The sequence below is a fragment of the Teleopsis dalmanni genome, chromosome 1 (assembly GCF_002237135.1).
Source record: "Teleopsis dalmanni isolate 2A chromosome 1, ASM223713v2, whole genome shotgun sequence".
Classification (NCBI taxonomy): domain Eukaryota; kingdom Metazoa; phylum Arthropoda; class Insecta; order Diptera; family Diopsidae; genus Teleopsis; species Teleopsis dalmanni.
Window position 1 is genome coordinate 68,595,853 of NC_051846.1, and position 18,734 is coordinate 68,614,586.

The window sequence follows — 18,734 nt, forward strand, 5'->3', positions numbered from 1 at the left end:
TATATTTGAAATCTTTGAAAATTGAAAATAAATTTCCGATTATTAAGACGCGAGTATGACAGATCAAATAATATTTTGTATATAGTATATAGTAACAAAAAGATTGAGTCGTTTAATATCTTATTTGTGATAACAACAAGACATGTATCGATTTTTTTAATATTATATGAATTGTTTTTGTATAATTTCTTTTATATAAAAATATTTCTTATATAAAAAAAAATTAATTAAAAAAGGTATTAATTCTTCTCTATAGATATAAATTCGTATGAAGAAGGAGATTAAGGTACTAATTCCTTTATGAGAAGTGTGTTTGAACCAAGCTTAAGCAATTTGTGAGGTTACTCAAAATATTGAAACTTTCGAGGTATTGGAACATCTTGACGTATATTTATTACTTTATGTCTGAACTGTTGCCAGTTATGTGGCAACGATTTACCTTACCTTTAAAAGATTCCGTACTATGAAATGTCTCACGATCGCCATTTATTTTATTTTATTTTATATCTAATAGTAATATAGATTGAAACAAAAATTTTATCGAAATCTCAGTTACAAGTGCGATCGATTCATATTGACTTTAAGAACCACAAATTAGATATCCTTGTATTTATAAGTCTTTCCGCCGAGTTTAATATTAAAATTAATGTTTATTATGATGTTTGAACAACTTGGGTATATTTCAGTTCAAATCTTATCTTCTCGCAGTTTCATTTTATTTCCTTTTTGTTTTGTACAAATGTATATAAGAACGGATGCGCAAAGAGGTAATGATGTTCAAACATTTTCGATTTATTCTGTGTCTTCGAGTATACTTGAACATCGCAGTTTCAATCAGCTCGATTAATAATTAAGGATCTAATTTCATTATTTAATCGATTTATTTATCGATGATAAATCACCTATTAATACTTATTGATGATAATAAAATATGCAGTTTTTTAATTTTATGAAGGTAAAAGTAGTTCGTATTGTTGTTAATAATAAATTATTTTGGTTTTACCCAGTCTCAAATTTGAATAATTATAAAATTAAACTTACAGCTTAAAATACATTTTATTATAATTAACATTATTTTATTTTAATTTTTTTTATTAAATTACACTGCGCAGCAGATTTGACCAGTCATAAATTCGTGAGCAGCTGGTTTAGGTCATCTTAATTAAAATTATAAAAATATAAATTAACTTAATATAATAAGAAAACAAAGCAAATTACATCACGAATAAGATCACTGGTTTATTTTATTAACATATATAATGAAAATTATTTTAAAAAAATTTTTTACGTAATATTTCAAACGAAAGTTCATAAATAAAATAAATTTCAGTTAAAAAGACAAAAATTTTTTTCGAAATATTGCCAAAAAGTTGAATTTTTATGTGAATTATTCGAGAACATCAACTCGTCTGGGTGCTGCGAATTGAAGTGATAATACTTGAATAAAAATTTATGCAAGTACACATTATCAATATTTACACTAAGTGTAATACATACAGTCTACTCATATGTACTTAAATAAACATAGCCCAAGTACGAGGACAAAGTCTTGATTGCAAATAATGACAATTATATTATCCTGCGAATTTTCAATTCGATTTTAAGTTGCTTCTTATCGCTGTTTGCCAGTTCACTGAACTGAATTTCCGCACCAAAAATACACGAAAATCCACAAACGCATAGGTTGGCTCCGTTTTAGCTTACTTGCTCCATGTGCAGTACCCGCTTGTGCAAATCGAATCTTATACGTCGACATACAAATAAATACTCACTAATGTAGTGCACTAATATTCGAAGAAAGGTCAAGTGCGTGCCGGTTCATGGGAGAAATTCGGGGTTCTTACAAGCAGTGGTAGTATATACAAATCTCTCATAGAATATAAGAGACATAATCTTATTTCTGATAAATTAATTATTGATCGAGCAATTATTAGTTAATGTGTGTAATTTATAGTTGAATAAATGGAGGGATAGTGCGGGGAATAACAAATTTTAATTAAACAATAAATAAATTAAATAATCAATGAAATAATAATTAGATTAGATTAGGTTTAGATTAGATTAGATTTAGAAAAGGGGTGTGATCTGTGCCACTAAGTCACTGCATCTTTTAAGAATTATTGTGACAAAAATTAAATAAATAATTGTTCTTATTAATATTTTTCCATTACAAAATCAATTTTTAGTAAATTTTTGATACAGTTAAAAATATATATAAAGAGAATAGAAAGATATAGTATGTTATATATGTATATTCTATATAAATAGAATGATAAATAGTATATAGTGTGTGCTTATGATATAAAAACGATATTACCGTGTTAAATACATAAGAATAGATGTCATTATTTATTTTATTAATTGGAAATATACTCAAATATATGATTAGATAAATAAACATATGAAATGGACGAAAGTTTTTCACAGTCTGATGACTTAGATTTTTTCAACTAGTTTCTAGGGTCATCTCATGCTGCAGCTGTCGATATTTCACACCTACTGTACAAAAAAAAATGAAATATCAATCAAATATATGATTAGATAAATAAACATATAAAATGGACGAAAGTTTTTCACAGTCTGATGACTTAGATTTTCTCAACTAGTTTCTAGGGTCATCTCATACTGCAGCTGTCGATATTTCACACCTACTGTACAAAAAAAAATGAAATCGCTATTTTTAAAAAAAAAATACTTTTAAAGATATTCTATTACCCACTTTTATACTTTTATAATAGAATAATATCTATGAAAATAAAAATGCTATTGCTTCCATTCATATTCTTGAGGCGACGTAAGCACACTAACATATAATATAGAATTATTATAATATAAACATAAAATATAAATTTTATAGACTGTTCTACATTAAATATTAAATCTATGATATTGATTTAACAACAGATTTAGTAATTTTCAAAATTCTGAGCAATTTGTTCTATTACACTACATTACGGTATAGCCATGTTGCGTCTTCTTATAATTTGAAATATTCAGCCTAAAACTTGCTTATAATAGTTGCCCCTGGATGGCTTATGTAGTTCACATTAATGTAAGCAAAAAGTTCACACCTTTAAAATTCTATCTGAAAAATCAAGTTGCTTAGGTATATAGCATATAGTGTAGTGAAATATATTGCTCAGAATATTGAAATTTAATAAAATATTTTTATAGCCAAATCGTAGCTCTCTGGATATTGACATCTAAGTGGAAAATCCATTTAATCTCATCATAGAATAAAATTTTCATAGAATTGAACTTTTATTAAACAAACTTTAATTAATTTAAATATTTTCTTTTATATTGTGCACAACAGTTTATAAAAAAACATAATATTTAAATAATTTAATTATTATTTTATTTTAAAAGTATTTTCAGCTTAATTGTGGTTAGTCATATCCCGCTTTAGCTTTACTTACAAGTTAATTGTTGACTACATTGTGGTAATTGGAGTTATTTTTGTACTTTAAATAATATTTTATAATTAAATGAATGTACATGACATCAGCAACCTTTAGGTTATATTGTTGAAGTGGTTAGTGGTTGATAATGTAATTTCCCTTGTAACATTTGACGCATTAAAGATCTAACAGAAGTGTTTATGGTAGCTGACTGTATAATGTTAGATCTATTGGCAGTGTGTGGATTGTTCCTGTTTGATCTCAAATTTAAACAGTTATTTCGATATTTTTGAATAAATACTTTGATTTCCTTTAATAAATAGTTATTCTGAGCTACCTACTTGCTTGTACATATACAAGGTGAGATGAAAAAACTGCAACAAAGTAAAACGCCATAATTTTTTCATTTTTTTTAAATTTTATTGAATGAAAGCAAAAAATGTCGGAAATAACATCAAATTTGAGAATCGGTTTAGATTTGTTCGAATTGGCCACCTTTGGCACGAACTATGGCCTTCAAACGGCCAATGAAACCATCACACGCTGCCCGAAAGTGGCTCTGCGGTATTTTGTCCCATTCTCGGCGAAGCGCTTGCTTGAGATGATCGACACTTTGGTATTTTTTAGTGCCAACCTTGCTTTCCAAAATACCCCAGGCACAATAGTCCAACGGATTGGCATCCGGAGATTTTGGTGGCCATTGTGCGGTGGAAATGAAGCGAGGAACCTCATTTCTTAACCATTCTTGGATGGCGCGTGCTGAGTGCGATGGTGCTGAGTCCTGTTGGAATGTCCAAGGTCTGCGGCCGAAATGTTTGCGTGCCCAGGGCTTCAGAACTCCCTCCAAAATATTTTCGCGATAGATTTGCGCATTTAATTTGACACCACGGTCGATGAATACGAGCGGCGAGCGACCATCGGCTGTTATGGCGGCCCACACCATCACCATGGCCGGCTTTTGAGTTGTGATGGCCAACCGAAGTTGCAAATTTTCAGCTGACCTCTCTGGCAAGTAAACACGATCATTTTGTTTGTTTACAAACTGCTGGATAACGAATGGTTTCTCATCGGAGAAAACCAAATTCGGCAGTTCACCACTTTCGGCCAAGCGAAACAACTCTTTAGCTTTTTCGAGTCTAACTTTTTTTTGCGCATCAGTAAGATCTTGCACTTTTTGGAACTTGAATGGCTTTAGTCCAAGCTCATTTTTCAATATTTGCCGAATGGCATATTGCGATATGTTCAGCTCACGAGCCATTTTTCGTCCACTGCGACGCGGATTTCGTTCAATTCGCTTTTTCACTTTTCGAACCATTTCTGCCGATGTTGCTGTTTTTTTTCGTCCACTTCCTTGACGTCGGGCTACGCTACCAGTATCATGGTAACGAGCGATGGTACGAGACACAAAACATTTATTCACTTCTAAATGCTGGAGGGCTCTAACGATAGCCACTTGTGGTTTTCCAGCCAAATGCAAAGCAATCACACTATCACGCTTGAATTCCATCACAAATAACTTTTTTTTTGAAAAATTCCCACCAAAATGCTTTTGTGCGCTTGTAAACAATATAATGAGCTGTCACTAGAATAAATCTGACAGCTGTGGGACGAGCGGTTTAGAAATGACAGCAGTCTGAAGTTGGTTGCAGTTTTTTCATCTCACCTTGTATAAGCCAGCTTTTTCTTCCTATCTTAAAAACACCTCTTAAAAATCCATTTTTGTAGTATTTTTTCGCTTTTTTAGAGTGCTTCTTTGTATAAAAATCGTCATCTCCAAATGCTATTCAAATTTTAAAAATAAAGGCTTTAGAACATAAGAAACATTTAAAGAATGCTGTGTGTGTTTTTCTTGATTTAATTATGTAGTATCCTTGAACCGCCCTTTCATATATACAGTGTTTGGGGGCTAGAAGTAGAAGAAGCTAGAAATAGTCAAACTTTTAAATCATGTCAATTATTTCCTGCTACTGCTAATGGAAAAAATAAATAAGTTTTAAAGATATATTTGATTTGGGTAACCAGTGGTACTTTTAGCAGTATTACCATTAGTACTATTAGTGGTAGCAAGTAGATCTAATCCTATATAGAGATCTTATAATAAGCATTTCAGTAATTCTTAATGGTGATACATGATTCGTTCTCAGCTGAATACAAAAAATCAATACATAAAAAAGGTCTTATTTTTAATTATTTATATGTAAGCTGTCTAATCAGTAGCCAAGTCTTGATAGCAATGTATACTAGTTTTGTTTTATTTTTTTTTTTTTTGGATAGAATATTACCATGGATCTGACATATTACCGGGATAGTGCAATCATAAGTTTTTAAAATTATAAAAGCGTGTTTTTGGTACAGAAACTTAATCTCTGACCCTGTGTACCATAGTTCTAGTACACGTGCACCTCGTTATATCAATTAAAATACTGATTTCGGCTATTGTTTGAGTAAAGTGCTATGAATTCAAATATAAATAATATAAATAATAATAAATAATATAACTAAATCATTGCTTATCCGCGCTACTAATGCATGCGAAATAATTTTTAAGTACTCTCAATTCCATGTCGTTAAAATTCCGATACTTTTTGACTAGAGTATAATGGTTATATGTCAATTATTTTGGAATATCAATTTTTGTATGATATCCGTTTTTCAAAAGTATATGTGCATTAAATGAAAATCATCCCATTGTGTACAATCTCATCCAATTACCGTTAATTAATATCAAGCGCAGAGAAATTACTACTTTGTAATAATAAATCTCTTAATCGATAGTTCGTATGTTTCGTTTGGTATAACAATTATCGTAATATCATTGATATGTAAGCTTAAAGTTCATTAAATCACAAAGAGTATTAAATTTCTTTTATAAAGTGCATACATAATAAAGGGTTCTGCGGATTGAACAACCCAAAATATCTGAAGCCGAATTCACACATAATTCAAAAAGGAAGTGCAAGGCGCGTATGTGATTTCTACGTGAGGGAGTGCACACAGTTGAACACTGCAGTTGAGTTGACAATCTATTGCAGTTTTAAAATGAATTTCTCACATTTTTTACTGTTTAGTTAAAGTAAGATTCCACAATAAAGATTCTTTTTATTTGCACTCTATCTTCAAAGTGAAATAGCATTTCATCTTTATGTGCGAGTATCGTTGACATACTTTTAGAAAATTTTATTTAGTATGACAACTTCACACTTTATAAGATCTATATAAAGTTGAAAATAAAATATTGTTGACATTTTTATTTATTAAAATTCTTGACTAAATAAGTTAAAATATATAACTTATTTGTTTAAATTTATTCATACAGTTTTCTTCAAGATTAGTATCTATTTACTCTCTAAATTTAATTATTAGATACATTTATGGGATACAAATGATTTTTAAGAAACTTTAGTTTAAAGTATGACATTTTCTTGTATACAAAATATCTCTGATTTATGGATTTTATTCGTAAATTCCATTTCCTGTTTAAAAATGTACGGCTGAAGTTAGTCGGTTTCTGCCTACCGAAAATCCTTATTTTCTTTAAATTAGTTTACCCGCGCTGGTTTGTGGTTTCGCAGGCACATGAAGAAATTGGTTTTTATTATCTGCAAACAATAGTTTTCTTTATTGAATTCCAGAGCACTTCATTCCTATGGACTTTCTGTATTCCTGCTTTATTGACTTAAATTCTTGTACTTGTTGATAAAATTCTCGCTCGTACAATCTTTTTGAAATATTTTTAACAAGATGTCAACTTTAGAAATTGTTCCTTAAGTCTATTTGCTAAGGTAAAAAAATGTTAATATTGAGCAAATATCGAAGTAGAGAAGAATGCACATATTTTCTTGATGCACACAAAGCCAATAATAATCAAACGAAATAAGTTCTTCGTGTACAAATAATCAAAGTGAAATTTTTTATCTTTTTCAAATAATAGAATAAAATTGTATTTGTTAAAGTTTACTCCATTTTTTATTATAAATGATTGGTTATTATTATTCTCTTATAAACATTGATCTTCTATGGCAATAATAAATGCTACTTTTTACGTGACGGCAATATTTGCTTTAAATAAAGGAGTGATACGAATTTATTTTTATATAAATTTAAACACTTAATTATTTAAAAAAAGTGGAAAAAGAAACTACAAAATATGGGAATAGGGTACTGACTATTTTAGACTTCATCACAGTAAAATAGCAGTATGTTTCCATTGGTTACTTAGTAAGTGTAACTTACTTTGTAACCAATACAAAGCGCTTTTTAGCTAATTGAAAAATTAAGTAAGAAAAATTGGACTAAAAATGTGGAATGCAACCCTCATAAATAAATTTCCCATAAGGGAAATTACTGAAGCTTGAAATATTTGTCACATGTTTTATAAGTAAAATGCAAAGAAACAACAGTTGAGCTGTAAATAAATGAATACCCAATAAAATTATAAAATATATATGTATATATATAAATGAAGTAACATATCAATCATATATTTAGTTTTTTGTATGATATATTATTGAGTGAAATTTTTTTAAAAATACGGAAGCTCTCTCAAGACTTTTAAAGAACTTTCTGATACTTAAAAGTTCTTTCCCATGCAATAAGTAACTTATGTCAATAGAAACCACAAAATCTGAAAGTTACTTTAGTAACTTGCTAAGTAAGCAGTGGAAACCTGTTATAACACTGGTAGCTACTTAAATTGTACTGTGGAAACCTGTTATAAAACTGGTACCAACTTAAACTGTACTTAACTAATCTGATTTAAGTAATATTCTATTGAAAAAACGAAAATTAGTTTACTAACTAGGTAACTAACTAAATATTTGTATAAATATTTGTATAAATATTGTACCAGACTTATTCCTTTGACACCACTTGAAGTCAAAGGCATATATCAATGATCTAAGGATGTTAGATAAACTTAAGCCCAACATCCGACAGGAAATAGTTGATATAGTGGTCGGAATATTGGTAAATATAATCGAAAACTTCAAAAAATTGACAAACTATGCCATTCGAGCTAAGGGTGGTCAATTGCGACGTATAATTTTCAGAAGGTGATATAATCAAATATTTTTGAAGTAATTAAAATGATTTTTAATTTTAACAACATAAAATATGTTCTTTCAAATAGTTTTTGTAAAACAGATAAGTCCATCTAACATAGTCAATCCTGTATATTGGACAGTTTGAAAATAAGTAGTCTTTAAATAGTATTTAATATATCTATAGCCCAATTATCAAACTGATTATAATGAGTATAAGCTTTTTCATCATATTACGAACTTTTACTGTAAGAGAATGTGTTTTGAAAAGTCACATTGATAGTTTTGTTGAGCCTTTTCCGAGTTAGTACATCTGGGCATTTTTGCTCTACGATGGCTGAGGGGTTCTTGCAGAGTCCCATCTATCTCACTGACTAATTTGAGTATTCCTCATAATCTGCGTGATTATTCAATGATTGATCTAAGATCTGCGTACCGCCCCGTACGGTTAGTGATTACTCTGAGATACTACACACTTTATTCATCAGTAGAATTATCGCCCTTAAAACTCAGATCACTACGGTGGTCGTATTATTTTCTGACCCATATACATAAATAATATATCAAAGTCTTTTAATCTACTACTCAATTTGCACTCTAAATAGATCACGGAACTGCATATTACTTGTCAATTATATATTTTGCGCAAAAACTAAGTTTGGCTATTATTATATCTGATCCTTATAGTTTTTATAAACATTTTTCTATTATTTTTCTTTAGTCCAGTTTCTTATTCTTAGTTAACTTTAATATTAATTTTATTGTTAACTCCCAAATAAATAAACAAATAAATTTTATTTTTCTATTGAAATTTAAAAATTTTTTGGAACTCCTTCTAACTAAGAAGCAAAAAAAGTAAGAAGAAAATCTTACTAACCACTTAGGAGCCCAGTTTTCATTAATGTCAAGGATTAAAAACTGTTTCATTTATAATAAAAAAAAGTGTCCTCGGTGCTAGTAAAAATATTCAACAATTTAAACATTATTAAATAAATTTTATTTTATTTTAATTTATTTTATCACTTATCGAAATAGAAATGTCACAAATGTAAGGATAATTTTAAAACTAACGCGGAAGTGTTCGGAGTGTGCAGCAGTGTCATTTTCTTAAGTTAGGAGTATTTTCATTTAAAATCAAATCAATATGGACAACATTTGAAGACTCTCACTTGGAGTCAGAGTATTCGTTGCCCACATTTCATTTGTAGCGAAATTTTATTTTTAAGCGGTACGTCTTACGGCAGCTTTCAATTTGGCAGGACGTGCTGCACGTGCAACATTGGCCTGACGGTAGGCAAGCTGACGTTGACGTAAGTTCGCACGACGAGCAGCAACTAAACGTGCTTGCTGTGGATCAAGTGGTGCTGGGAAATCTTCAGCTGCTGGATCTGCAGCGGGCAGACCATTATCACTTACTTCAGGTGGTCCATAAACTTCATCGGGGGCATTGTAAGTTGTTTCTGGTGGACCGTAAACCTCATCTGGTGTTTGCACTGCAGGTGGAGCTGCAGCTTCATCGAAAGGTACATCAGGCTTCAGTTCATCTGCAGAAGGATATGGTGTCACAGCGGCGGCATCGGCAGCTGCTTCTTGTCGTGCAAGATACCGTGTGCGAGGACGTGTTATGCGACTTGAACGTGCACGTTGTGGCTCAGCTTCATTTAACGCTACCGCAAATACTAAGGCAACAAAAAGTATACACAGAATCTTTGCCATTTTGTATCTACGAATTTGAATTTTATGTTCGATTCGGAAAGTGCTTGTGCGACGGTGGAGTGGATGCGAGTACTGATGCTCGATTGTGGCAATGAAACGCCTTTTATACTGCTTCTGCTTAGTTGGACTGTTTAATGTGCAAGAAGTATGCCGGATTGTATCCTTATTTGGTGCAACCATTAATGGATAAAGCGAATTTTTTTAGAAACGACAAACAAAATTCGTGCTGATTTAATGACGTGCCGTAACGTGACGAGACGAAAATTATGGAACCAACCGACTGTAGTGTAATAAATTTTGCCATTGCTCGATAGTCAGACAATGCGATTGACATAAACTCTAGAATTGAAATAAATTGAAAATAAAATATGCAAAGTATTAAGCAATTGTCAGACTAGTCATTCAATGAATTTTATTAGTTCCAGTGGTTCGATAGGATTTTAATTGCCGCCGAAATTTCTTTACTAAGAAATCTAAAATGAGGAAGTATTCACGTCAAGTTGTTAGGGTATGCGATGATTTTTAAGATCTTTTAAAATTTTTATAATTGCTTTTCAAATATTTTAAGTACACATTTATATGTTCGATGGCTAATTGTGCGATTAAAATATGTATGGTTAAAATATATATATGAAGCTTTTTTCTACTCGACTACAACGATTACATTTGGGAGCTATTAAAATTCATAAGGCAAACACTTTTAATAACAAGGTAATATGAAAGTGAAATTGAAATAGACTTCACTGTGTGGATATATTTAACTTGTCTGTAATTATATATTCAAGAACAATAATAATTAAAATTTTTTTCGCTTTTAATTTTTATTAAATAATTTAATTTTAAATTTGATAGCACTATTGAAAATGAAAATTCTATCTTCAATTTAATTAAATACACATATTTTTAATTTATTAAAAGTAGCTCATTACAAAATAAAGATACATCCACAAAGAACACGGCATAAAGAATATATAGGTCACTTCACTGTCGAGAATATTATTGAAAAAATTAAAGAATGGAAGTGGTAACGAGGTTATGTTTCAGTTGAAGTAACTCATTGGTACGTTTCTTGTTGAGATCAAGTTGATTTTGGGATTTGACACCAGAGTTTATTTGCTAAATGTGTCTAAACATAATGACACATTCTATTTCAAAGTTGTCAATTTCTTAAAACATATAAGTTTGTCAATGGTGGCGCTATTATCTACCATCTTTCTTAATGAAAACAGTTATAACTATACTTATATTAGTGAAAACAAATTTTAAACAAACAAAAGCGAAGCTGTCTTAATATATCTTTAATGAGGATTGATCCCGTTTTATGGTAGATAATATTCAAAAATGTTACTTTGATAGTTGAGAGCTGAATAATTTGAAATCCTTATTGAATTTCTTAATATTCGTGATTACGAGCTTTAGGCATTGTTAAATATTAAAAATAAGTCCTCGATAGTTGCTATTCACATTAAAGGATGAACTGATTACGGAAATTTTGTTAAGACTCAATTATAACCTTTAATAATTATTATAATTACTTATTGTAATTTAAAAAAAAAAAAATTTTTTAATTCCTGTATTCTCTTCAAGTATTTATTTATTCACGTATCCTTTGAATTTCGTTGTAATTAACCAACGCAGACAAGAGCTTTACTTGTTTTATTAACAATAAGTACTGAAATAGCCAGCAAAAATTCATGAACGCCAAAGAGTATGCAATGAAAAATTAAAATAAACAAACAAAAAAATATACGCGACTTATAAGCATGCATGGCTATGAGTAAACAACAACAATACAAACACACAAAAGCCAACAAAAGACAACACATGAATAGTCCGAAAGGGGACAAGTGGACATCTATGACTTTGTAGTTTTGTTTACATATGCTGTGGCAGTTAAGCTGTGAACGTTGGTTAACGTCACAGCTGCTGCAGTTGCCACTGTTACGGCTGCTGGGCATATTGCATTGCTGCTGCTAAGGGGTATAATAGTAAGAACTACTATGTTGGGCTTACGCCCTCATTAAATAGACGGGACAATGGTTAAGCATTTAGCATTATGTTAACAATAGCAATGACAACAACTACTACTCCACCAACAGCAATAACTTCACAAAAACAACAACAACAACAGCAGCATAGCATAAAAATGCGAAGCAAACGTAGTCGCAATTTTACAAAGCTGCATGGTTAAATTGCATGTATATGTGTTGGTTGATTGTGTATGTAGATATATATATAAATATGTCTATACACTGATAAGTATTCATATTTGTCGCTATTTGCACTTGCACTCGTTTCACCGTAAAAAGTTCATTGTTTAACTTTTCGTTCATCACTGCTGTTGCTGCTGCTGCTGGCGTTGTTTTTACTATCGTTGTTGTTGTTGTTGTTGATGATGCCATTTTTCTGGTTATTGTTTTGCTTCGTATGGGTATTTCACGCATAATGCATGTGTGCATTGTTTTATGTTTATTTTTAGTCACTGCGTAAATTTGCACGTCACTGTAAACTTTATGGTCAGTGCGTGGAATGAAGCACATACGCAATTATAGCTTACGTCTGTGAATACAAAAAAGTGTGCGAGTATATGTTGGGAGGGTTCCGTGATAGGCTAGCGACGTGGCTAAAATGTCATTTGTCTACTTGTCATGCCTATTGACATTTTATGTGCATTGTTTGTGCATTGCTTTTTGTATGATTTTGTTGTTGTGCTGCTTCTGCTGCTGCTGTTGTTGTTGTTGTTTGTTTATTCCAGACAAATGTGAGTGACTTAATTAAAACAATCATCCGATATTGTTCTTGTTGCTGATTTTATTGTTTTTGTCAATGAGGTTGTTCCAACGAATTTATGTGTTTTGCTTTGTCTGTCAAAAATGTACAGCAACATTCATTGTCTGTTCACCAATGCTTCAAGTGGGCGGGGTGAATTACTACATTTCAACGACAAATTGAAGTTTAAGCTGTGAGTGTCTGTTGAATCAGCAGTGAAGTATAGCAATTAAGGAGTGTTTCTTTATTGACTGGAGGGTATTTTTAAAATGCCATTTGGAACTGAATGATACTGAGATCAATAAATGGGTACTTGATTATAATACATTGGCTAATAAGTCCATAGGAAAACTAATAATAGAAAAGCTCTTGACAAAATTTGACTTCTTTCATCAAAATAGACTCCTTCAAGAGTAATACAAGTATTCGAACGTTTCTTTAACAATTCCATACCTCTCTTCATTGTTCAAAGTAGAACCCTTTAAGAGTAATAGAAGTATTCCAACGCCTCTGTTGCAATTGCACATCTCTCTTGTATATTTGTTTACTTTTACCCCTAAATGTCCCATCAGTTTCGGTGATAATTTTTCTTTGAACCTAAATCTCTTTCCCTGGAAATTTTCGAAATTAATACTATTGCCCAAACCTGACAAACACGGTGGGTGCGGAGGCTATAGAAAGTGTGATTCGTACAGTTTGGCCAATAATTTGTGATATGGCTCGTTGGTTTGTTGAAAAATGACTTTTTTTTTGCTTCATAGGATGCCATTGGTTCGTGATTTTCTTCTTCTTACATACTAGTTTAGCTATGTAGGCATCACCTTTAGCGGTTTGATCTTTTTCAAGGTAGTTAATGAACAAAATTCAACACCGCGTCTTGATATATGGACCCCATAAACTTGCTACCTGATTGCTGCATTTTTGGCTATTTAGGGTGAAGTTCGTTTTCTGCTATCCACTCAGCCGACTGTTTGATTCTGGAGTGAAAAGGTGTTTCCAAGTCTTATACATTATAAAATACTGAAAAGCCCTTTTTGCCTTACCTGAACAGTTTCAAACAGAATCAAAGGCACATTTTTTTTTTTTTGGTTAATTGTCTTGAAATGAGCTTTCACATAGACAAATGTTGATGCAAAGCAAAACTGATGCGTTCCTTTGAAATCAGTTTCTTTTAAGGTATTAACTATTTCCTATAACTTTAGTTCAAGGTTATGCAATACGATTTTGTGAACTTTTTCATTTATATTATCGATTTTTGCGTCTATAGGCAAAAAACCACTTCACTAGCATTTATCTTGATAGAGCAGAGTCCGGGTAGCACTAACCAAGCTAAGTTTTTGCTGTCACGTTACCTTTTCTCATTAAAAAGCAATGATAAATCAAGACACGTAGTTACTTTGAATCCATTATTCCGAAGATATCAAAAGTTTTAGTGACACTAAAACAGCTATAACTAAATGAGTAATCGTTCAAATGTCATGAGGGTCTCATTTGAAAGTTGACACTTTTTAAAATTTACGATACATTAATTCTTCATTAGTGGCGTTGTTAGTCTGTCATTCTACAGGCTTAGCAGTCGATTTGTTATAGTTTCTGGTAAGCACAATATTCAATTTTCAGTGATCATTAATTTATTTATAATGGACAATTTTTGATCATTTTTTGACACCGTCATTAAAGACCCAACAATTTTTGTGTTATAGAATATATATACTAGTAGTGGTTTCCAAAACTCTTTAGAGGCTTCAGCGATGCTTTTACTTCATAGGATAAAATAACTGTTGTACCATACACAACATATGCAAGAAAATGAAGAAGAGTTTTAGAAATTTTTGATTATTTTCTGCATTTAGTTCCATGTCTATAAGCGACATACATTCTTCAGTCCATTCAGTACACTATCTTAACAATAATACATTGTGACCGAAAAGTTTCCGGTCATAAATAAATAAAACGCAAAATTCTTAATCTTCATCAATATTTATTTTATCTCCTTCAAAATATGCTCCATTAGAAGCGATACACAAATGCCAACGTTTCTTCCAATCATCAAAACATTTTTTATAGGCGCTTTCCGGTATGGCTTTGAGTTCCCTCTGCGAATTCTGTTTTACGTCTTCTATGGATTCAAAACGCGTTCCTCTGAGTGGTAATTTGAGGTTGGGAAACAGGAAAAAGTCACACGGTGCAAGATCAGGTGAATACGGTGGCTGTTCGATGGTATTTATTGAATGTTTGGCCTTAAAATCGTTGATAATGTTGAACAAATTGAGGTGAATCGGAACAAGCCGGGCGTTGACACGTCGCATACACAAATTGTCCACCAAAATCAAACGAGCCATCTCACGACCGATGCCTAGCTCTCGTGCTATCTCTCTAACACTCACATGAGGATTTTTGAACACGATTTCCTTTGCCTTTTCAATGTTTTCGTCGGTGGTAGAGGTCGAAGGTCGTCCAGAACGCGGCATGTCTTCGACGGTCGTACGACAGTCCTGAAAGGCTTTGTACCACTCATAAACTTGAGTTTTCGATAAAACTGATTCCCCATAAGCCTTTTGTAGCATTCGCAACGATTCTGCACACGAAATTTCGTTCGAAAAACAAAATTTGATGCAAACTCTTTGTTCAATATTTTTTTCCATTGTTTTTTTCGCAACGCACTACTGAGGTGAACTGGTTTCAACAGCTGCCGTAAACGAACTGTCCGACAGATCGCGCTCATTTTTGGCATAGTAATTGTCCTTAATTGCTGCCAAACTACATAAACTTAAAATATCGAAAAATATACAGCGCGCGAATTTTAAATGAGAACCTCCGAAAACCTTTCGGTCACAATGTATGTCATTAATTATCTAATAATAGTAGATTAGATATGTAATATAACTAATCTAACTAACTAAGCATTTTGGTATTTGAGTAATCTAACTCGTAATCTAACTCGTAATCTAACTCAAGTGCCAAAGTCCTTATAAAATTTATAAGTGTAAACAAATAGGAAATTCAATAGTTACTTGAAGGGAAAGATGGAGAGAGTGTTGGAGTAACTCAAAGTATCATCAAACCTCCTTAAGATTATCATTGGTAATTATACAATATAGTTTTATTAAATTTATAAAAAATAGTTAAGAAGTTGATCATAGTACATATAGTCATATATCCCACTATATGTTTTTATATTTGAATTTTACGAAAGAAATTTTGAAACTTTTATCGAACTTGTTATTCTAAGATTTTTGTTAATTTGTGTTGTTTTCATTTGAATACATTAATTCTCCCATGGTATAAGTTAGCATAGATTTTTAATGCTATGTTCTAATGAATAAGTGGCTTGGTTAACCCATAGACTAGATTTTGAACTGCTCATTAATGACCATTTAAATGCAGTAATTAGTGAGAGTGTTGACCGAATTGCATGGAATGAATTGAATTACATTTAATAAATTGAACTGAAATAAATTAATTTGTAAAGTGATAAATTGTTTAAATATCGCACACTTCAACATTTGTGCATTGACGATAAATAGGTATTTGAAATCAAATGAATTTATATGGATATATATGAAAATATAATTCATTCTACAGATACATATCACATGCTTTACGAAAGTCATTTGTATGCGAATAATACGGTTAGTATCTGAGAGCTGCATTCCACATTTGGAATTGTACATAAGTATCTAAGCTTACGTGTTCGCAACGAAGCAGAAGAATTCTAAATTGTAAATAAAAATAAATTGTAAAGCAATTTGGAAAAATAATTAATTTTCAGACCACGTATAATAAATTTATTTCATATTGAATTGCACGACAATAAAGGAGTCGTTCGTTGGAGCAAATGCTTTGGATGTGCTGGAGACAATCGAGAACCGAATATCGAGAACCGAGAATAGCGATAAATAATATTGAACAAAATTAATAAAAATTAAATCGCCGTCATATGGCATTAAATTCGAATATTTGAATATTGCTGTGCTTAGTTTGGGTGACTTTCATTTTCATTGAAGAGTATTTGAGATTTTGTTGGAAATCATTTAGAAAAACTTTACATATGAGGAGAGAAAAATATTTAATAAAAATTTTTGTGATATAAAAATGTTCGCACGTCTCTGCAACGCAAACAGTCGGAATTGATAATTTGTGGTAACTGGAATCGATTGTTTGTTACGAAGATAAATTGGCAGGATTAAAATATTTCCATTCTCGAATTACATGTAAATAATTGAATTACGAAATGACTGGCGGTGTAAATAAATTAATAGCTATGCTATTAATTGCATTTATTTGTGGCGGGCATGCAAGACAAATACGCATAAATCGATATGAAACGCAAGTAGAAGATGATAATCCGATTACAGTGAATGCAACTGTACGCGAAATTAAGCCAACACCATATCCAGCAGCTGGTTATCGTCCAGGCCGTGCATTCGATTTACCCGGTGAAAATGCTGACTCTGCGGGAATAACAACAACAACTGCTGATGGCTTAGCAGATGATGATGGTTCTGGTTTAGCCACAACAACTACTGAAACAGCAATTGATCTGAGTACCACCACTTCTACTGTTGATTTGGAAACAGTAACTCTTTACAATGGAGTGCCACTGGAATTGAATAATGATGATGATAATGAAGTTATAGTTGCCAAAAAGGCACCTTATCCAGCTGCTGGTTTTAAACCAAAAATTGCCTTTAATTTACCAACAGAAAATCAAGTAGTTGAAGAAGAGGTTGTGATACCTGCTGAATTGCCTATACCTAAAAAAGCGCCTTATCCAGCTGCAGGTTATAGGCCAAGTCGTGCTTTTCTGCTACCCACAGAAGTAACAGCTGAGAGTCAAGTTGATGCAAGTAATAAGGGACATCCAGTATGTGGTGTTAGTACTAATCCTTTAGCACCAAAACCTGCTGAGGGAACTGAAGAGAATCCCGATTCAGAAACTGTTGTCGTAACAGCAGATGTGGGTCCTGTGGTAATAACTGCACCAGTTCCGCGTATTATACCAGTTAATGTTAATAATGCAGTGCAGATACGTTCACAACCAATAATGGCTCAACCATTGGTCATAGGTCGTCCTTTCGCCTACTCTGCACAATGGCAGACTTGGTAGTTTAATGGAGATATTAGTTGTGTTTAGAATTAAGTTTTTGGAAAACTATTTGTAATACAAATATATATGGTGATGTATGTGAAAAGTATTGATTGTTGTAATGTAAAAATATATATAATTTTATATATGAGGGTGTATTAATATATAATATAAATAAAATTTATGTAACGAAATAAATTTTCATACTAAATGTTTCTATTAACTATATACATATATATACATATATACATATGTATCGACATTTATAATACCATATTCATATTTCAATCTTATTCTTTTCCTGATCGAAAAAATTAGAAAAAAACGTTATTCAGATATGTGAGGACTTGTAAGTTTACTATATAGATAAATTCAAACTTGAAGCTGGTAATACTGTGACAGTCATACCAGGACAATCTTTCCTAAAAGCGTTGAGCAAACACTATGAGCAAATATATAACTATGTTTAAACCAGACAGAGTACTATTTCAAGAAGGTAGGCATTACAGAAAGCAGTTTTTCGCGCTTATGTGAAATAGATATTGATATGTCAAAACATATTCATTGTAAATGCTCTTTAATGAGGAGCAGAAGACTTTCTTAACAATAGACTTGCTCAAGTGTACTTCCGTTACAACTTTTGAAACGATCGAAAATCATTCAAGATTTCATTAATAATGAAGAATGATAATATAGAAACCATATGGTACATAAATTAAA

At 31.6% G+C, this 18,734-nt stretch overlaps 2 protein-coding genes across 2 annotated transcripts; one reads left to right on the forward strand and one right to left on the reverse strand.

Moving 5' to 3' along the window:
• Positions 1-9,414: 9,414 nt before the first annotated feature.
• Positions 9,415-10,218, reverse strand: LOC119672141. Its single transcript, XM_038083117.1, has one exon. It carries the CDS (start codon positions 10,154-10,156, stop codon positions 9,662-9,664), a length of 495 nt encoding a protein of 164 aa, XP_037939045.1. The 5' UTR covers positions 10,157-10,218; the 3' UTR covers positions 9,415-9,661.
• A 6,814-nt stretch (positions 10,219-17,032) lies between these two features.
• Positions 17,033-18,185, forward strand: LOC119669258. Its single transcript, XM_038079086.1, has one exon. It carries the CDS (start codon positions 17,160-17,162, stop codon positions 18,033-18,035), a length of 876 nt encoding a protein of 291 aa, XP_037935014.1. The 5' UTR covers positions 17,033-17,159; the 3' UTR covers positions 18,036-18,185.
• The last annotated feature ends 549 nt before the right edge of the window (positions 18,186-18,734 follow it).